At 50.6% G+C, this 5,855-nt stretch overlaps 2 protein-coding genes across 2 annotated transcripts; one reads left to right on the forward strand and one right to left on the reverse strand.

Moving 5' to 3' along the window:
* Window positions 1–143: 143 nt before the first annotated feature.
* Window positions 144–1,394, reverse strand: GLOTRDRAFT_130743 (uncharacterized protein; the record flags this gene model as incomplete). Its single annotated transcript, XM_007869560.1, has 6 exons — window positions 144–439; window positions 489–500; window positions 557–656; window positions 713–754; window positions 807–901; window positions 956–1,394. 6 exons carry the CDS (start codon window positions 1,392–1,394, stop codon window positions 144–146), a joined length of 984 nt encoding a protein of 327 aa, XP_007867751.1.
* A 137-nt stretch (window positions 1,395–1,531) lies between these two features.
* GLOTRDRAFT_139670 (P-loop containing nucleoside triphosphate hydrolase protein) lies at window positions 1,532–3,586 on the forward strand (the record flags this gene model as incomplete). Its single annotated transcript, XM_007869561.1, has 8 exons — window positions 1,532–1,543; window positions 1,599–1,721; window positions 1,780–1,855; window positions 1,908–1,945; window positions 1,999–2,494; window positions 2,526–2,831; window positions 2,890–3,009; window positions 3,195–3,586. Exons 2-8 carry the CDS (start codon window positions 1,713–1,715, stop codon window positions 3,584–3,586), a joined length of 1,437 nt encoding a protein of 478 aa, XP_007867752.1. The 5' UTR covers window positions 1,532–1,543; window positions 1,599–1,712.
* Between the last annotated feature and the right edge of the window lie 2,269 nt (window positions 3,587–5,855).

The raw sequence follows: 5,855 nt of genomic DNA on the forward strand, positions 1-5,855 counted from the left end.
ACAGTCAGGGACAGCTGCGCCGAATTGCCTGCGATCGGCCTTCACAACCTCCTCTTTGGGCCGTAGCCCAGTCTTATCCGAGTCAAGGAGGTGAGTGAACCTAAAGCTCGGATCAGCAAGTCAAATGTGCGGAACATATACACTCACATATGCGCCAAGCGTACCGTCCTTGCATCCGCGAGGCCGTAAGCGTGCACTGTAATGTCATGATACATGGAATATATTCCGACCTTCCTGTCTGCCATGCCTTGTAGCAGAACTCTTAGCAATTCACTATGGCATTGTGAACGACGCTGCCTCGCAATGCGATTAAGGAAGTCAGGCACTTTCTCAATATCTCGATGGAAATTCTCTGAGATGAAGTTCTCTTCGGGCACCACCAGGTCCGCGTTGCAGAAGGGCCGCACAAAATTCTGGTCCCATACGACCATGACAGTGTCTGAATCGACAATGCAGAAGCTGTATCAGACGATAAGATGAGTACATACCCCCATCGTAGTCTACAAGTGTTTGAAGGTCAGAGAGGGCACTGATAAGGTACTTCCACAACTCGTACCTCCGCCTGCGAGATAGCTGGCCAGTGAGCGCTTCCCCTTGCACGAGACCACAGCAAGGTTGCTGTAATCAGCGAGCTGCGGGCATCGCACAGCAGTGACCTGAGTATAAAGTCAGCATCACAGCATGCCTTTGAAATATAAAGGAATGATATAACTTTTTGCACGTCCGAAGGCACCCTCGTAGGGTTCCTGCTCAGCTGAGAGGCGATGAATCGTCCGCAGCCAGAAAGTATACGACTAATTACATACCAGAACGGGACCTTCCAGTGTGTCAGTGAACATCCCCTCGAAACCCTGATTTGATCGCATATAGACTTCTCCTTCCTTCAGAATATGGAAAGGGTCTTCATAAAATGATTAACAAGACACATGAATTCAGCACCAGCATGCTGACTTACCAGGAACAACGAACACTTCCACTGATTGAGCAATGTTAATGTGGTAACCAAGCATCTCACTCTCAATCTTTCGAATCAAGATGTCCTTCACTTTGTCCCATAGCAGCTGCAACTTCAAGGGATGGAATCCTGCCTTCAGTAACTCAACTGCACTCTCGTGCACGCTAACCGGAGTGGACTGGGTGTCAAAGCCAAACTCAGCATCGAACGAATCATCGCCGTTATCGTCAAACGTATTGAAAGGGTTCTCTTCCTCTGCGTCCTCCCGGCATTCCCTACCACTAAATCCAAGTGCACGGCTCATGCCCCCCGCTAGCCTTTGTAGTTTGGTACCAGAAACGCGGCCAGCTTTATCGATAGCATCGATCAATAGCATTATGGCATTCGGTCCATCCCATTTGGTGAGTTTCGCCACTTCCTCCCGTAGACTATCAGCCATTGCTGTGGCAAAGACCTCAGTCGGCGGATCCAATTGGCCTATGGCTGGGGCACCTCATCTTCGATTCGGCTGTGTCAATCATTATTGCCTCCGTTATTATAACCGTATTCGCCAATGTATCGAATCAATTCCATGGTTTGGGATTCTTCGTGAGTCGATATCCGCCATTGCGGAGTTTACCTTCACTTATGCCTTGTCTATCAGTGGGTTGTCCTGGTGCTATACGGCTTTGTTGGAACGTTGTTTGCTTATTGTGTTTCTTTGATCACGGCGTCTCCACTCGCCGCCTTTGCTGCTACAGCTGGTTATCAAGTCATCATGTTCGTGGTATGTGCGTTTCCATCAGGGACATAGACCATCGTATTCATGAGCTGTTCTGGTGAAGTTATACCTTGCAGCATACCTCCTCACTTTGACATACGCAAAGACGTCTCAAGCAAATCAGATAATTACGACTATTCGTAGGTCGCGTACACGCCTCTTGCGCGCCTTACAATCTGACCGGATCCACAGACTTCACATTATCTATATTGTCCCCGGTAGCGAGCGTGGTATGTGTTGCCTTTCCTGCCTTTCGTGCGCACTACTCACCAACGGCCTGAAGATGCGTGCATGTTTCATATCCATCAATCTTTTCTCCCTCCTCTGTGACGGTACACGACCTATCACCACCGCGGACATGGGTAATATCATGAGATACGGAGGTCCTATACTCTATCTCTTCATCTACGGGTTCATCCTCCTTGGCATCCTTGTCTGGGTTGATTCGGGATCCACGATTCGCCGCCTTATCCCTGCTTTACGCACCCGCAAACGCAAGATTGGTATGGTGCCTCAGACAAATCGATCGCAAGGTTCCCTCGCGCAGTCCAGCAAATCAGTGCCCAGCGATGTGCTGGCGGAAGCACAAGCTGTAGAGAGTTCGAATGATGCGCTCCGGGTCTTACATGTCGTAAAGTCCTTTGGCCAGACGAAGGTTCCCGTCGTGGACGACGTGAGCTTTGGGGTCTCCAATGACACTGTGCTCGCTCTGTTGGGACCCAACGGGGCTGGAAAGACGACCACGTTTAATATGATTCATTCGTATAAGGTCCTCTCGTGTTGCAGGCCCATAGCTCACATCTGGAACAGGTGGAGACGTCACACCGGACTCCGGTGATATCATGATAACTGGTACATCCGTGATCCAACATCCGCGCACTGCTCGTCTGTCGTTAGGCGTCTGTCCACAGTTCACTGCTATAGACCCGCAGTTGACAGTGCAGGAACATCTCGTAATATATGGCCGATTGAAAGGCCTCTATAGAGGGCAAGAGCTCAGGCGTAACGTCGATATGCTTATGCAGGCGACTGCACTAGACATTTATAGAGATAGGCTGGCAAGCAAACTTAGCGGCGGGAATCAGACAAAGCTAGCGTTGGCTATTGCACTAATGGGTACGCCACTTGGAGTATCCTGTGTAGTTGGCTATGGTTGCTAATGGACTTCCGATAGGTAACCCGTCCGTGGTCCTCATAGATGAATTCTCGACGGGTATCGACGCTAAGATGAAGAGAGAGATGTGGGGCACTCTGCGCAATGTGGCTGCAGGCAAAGCGGTGGTAATCACTACACGTGAGCAATCATCGTACCTTCGATATTTTTTCTGTTGCTAAAGCAGGTATCTCGGGAAGACTCCATGGAAGAGCATCCGCTCTCGCCAACAAAGTAGGCATCCTTGCAAAACGCATGTTAGGTTAGTCATCCTCGTTAATCTGACCACGTCTAACATCCGCTAATTATTTGTTTTCACGCTACAGCGGTCGGTACTACGACGGACCTCGTGTCTCGTTTCGCTTCGTACGAGGTGCATTTCTCCACTCGCTCGCGAGAAGAAGTCCTCAAGGCCAAAGAATTGATGACCCGTATCGTGCCCGGGTCGAAGTTGAAGGAAGATGTAGCCACCCGCTTCGAGGTACCCATAAGGACCAGCATGGATGGTTCCGCTCAGACAGATGCCGGTGACGAAGAGTATTTGACGCTTGCCCGCCCCTTCCATCTTCTCTCTTCACAAGGAGATTTCTCCGAGTATACTGTGGAGAGGGTGAGCTTGGAGAGTGTGTTCTTGAGAGTAATCGGAGAGCATGAGGTGAGAGAGGAGGAGGGTGACGGTGGAAGAGGGCCGTGGTGGAGAGCTATATTGAAGGTGTAGGCCATGAGAATGTTCCGGTTCTCGTGATTGATTCTCAGTGCTTACATTGCTATGGATTATTGTCTTGCATTCGGACACCAGTTCAAGATCATCTACTGTATCTTTAGGCCGTTTCGTCGCAATATTTACGGCACAGATGGCAGTATGATGTTTAATTTTCGCTGCGAGTAGATAGAATTTTCGTTTTATGCCTCAAAAACAGGCTCTTGGATCCCATCGCCTTTTATGTCAATTACGTTTGTATAAGACAGATTGAGCTTTTCCTGATGCTCGAAGGGCTCGACTGGGGGAGCTGTGGATGTCGCATGCCATATCGACGGCGGGTGAGCTTGCTCGCCGACCGCGTGGGGGTAGGCTATGACACTCAATCACTTGGGAAGGCATTCATATTTGCATGGGACGGCGTCCGGGAGCCGATCGACAGCTGCATGTAATCGTACTCGCGGCTGATGCCATATATCTACTACTGGTATGGGCATAAACTGTCTCCCCGTAATTGTCACACTCGCATCATACCTGTTGCATGCATTGTCTTCCAATTTTACCCTGTTCCTGGCAACGCACGAGCGGGTTCCAGCTGCGCACGAACCAGGTGCAAGCATCCGTGGTGCAAGTACTGATTGTCATTCCCTGATGGGCGAGTGCACGTAGCACGCGACAGCGGGTCAATGTGGGCTCAGCCGGAAGTATGAAGAAAGGACTGCCTCCAGAAGGAGCGGAAGGCGAAGACTACAAATCGACCGCATAACAGCCAATAAGATCAAACGTACCCCTCAAGCCGCAGACTGCGTAAAAGCCACCTGGCAAAATACCTTAGATAACCAACAATTCTTACCCGAAGCTTGGGCTGGGTATCAGGACACCCAGGACTCTGACTTAAAGCTGCATCCAGGTGCTCTCTCGAGCCCCACACTCTCCGGCCCCCGCCGGAGGTCGTGCGTAAAGGCATTTTTCCTCAGACCGGATTGTTCTCAATCCGCTATAGCACATTATGTAGGGCTGTACCTATAGTCAGTTGCTAGATAATAATATCGCGTGTCCAAAAAAAAAGAAGGAACGGAAGGAGTATCTGCGACCATTCAATTACAATGAATGAGGGAGAGCCAGGATTTGTGATGGGCATGAATTATGATATGAGCAATAGCATGGGACAGATAAGACCACGTCGACAGGAAGGCAGAGGGGAGGGGGAAATGGAACTGACCCGAGGATGAGGGGAGCACGAGAGGTGCACCGGTACCGATTGAATGCCAATGGGATCAACCACACCTGAGGGCTTGGCACAACCTCATTGATTGCTCTATGTGCCAAGACTGCACTTCATTCTGGGAATCCTGTTCTTACCAGCTATGGCCATACTACTATCTGATCAGCAAGGCCTTCGTGCATAAACCATTCTCATTTCCTGGGACATTGCCGCGCTTGGTTCATGTCGGGTCCTTGATATGTTCGAGAACCTTTATCCTTTAAAGTGAGTTCCGGGAGCTTAGGGATGCACTCACGTAGCTCATCAAATTCCCTAGCACAGTTGATCTTCCCTTCACGCCTGACAAAACGCGTCCCGACACATTACCACAGTTGAGTTGCTGAGTTGCATCCAACTGGGGGTATTGGATCTCGTGTACTCGGGCACCGTAATCCTGACGACTCCAAAGCTGCCCAGTGACTTATTTTCCGTGGTCTAGTTGGAGGGCCGCAGAGCGCCTTGCCTCGGCGCTGATGGAGACACTAGTATTATCTACCTCACCGATGAAGTGGATGTGTGAGCAACAGCCTGAGCTAAATGTGTGGTACCATATGGCCACAAGTCTTAGAATCTGAAGCCAATGTACTTATGGCAAGCTCCCTATTTCTCATTATCAAGCAGTGGCAGGTCAGAATGAAGTGAGGAGGCACGATTGATGCCGTCTCGCCAGACATAAGTTCGTTCCGGCTACTGCCCGGGCCGGTTCTTGGAACCCCCGCTGGGGTCCTGACCGACCGTTGGTGACAGACTTCGTGACGTGCCGTCGGCAGAACGTGACTGAACGGTCGGAAAATCGTGTCGGACGCAGCTTATAAGAGTGGACGATCGAGCAGCGCGTCCACTCTTATAAGACTCGAAACGCGTTTCTCCTAACTCCGGCGGAAGCACCGGGAACACCAGCGGCCTTGTAGGATATAGAGTAGGGAGCCTCCAGGAGACTCCGGCGGTAGCACCGGCCCCAGCGGTAGCATCGCGTCGTGGACCGGTGGACGAAAATAGACAGCTGCCTAAACGGGATTGATG

This window comes from Gloeophyllum trabeum, assembly GCF_000344685.1.
Source record: "Gloeophyllum trabeum ATCC 11539 unplaced genomic scaffold GLOTRscaffold_00010, whole genome shotgun sequence".
Taxonomy (NCBI): domain Eukaryota; kingdom Fungi; phylum Basidiomycota; class Agaricomycetes; order Gloeophyllales; family Gloeophyllaceae; genus Gloeophyllum; species Gloeophyllum trabeum.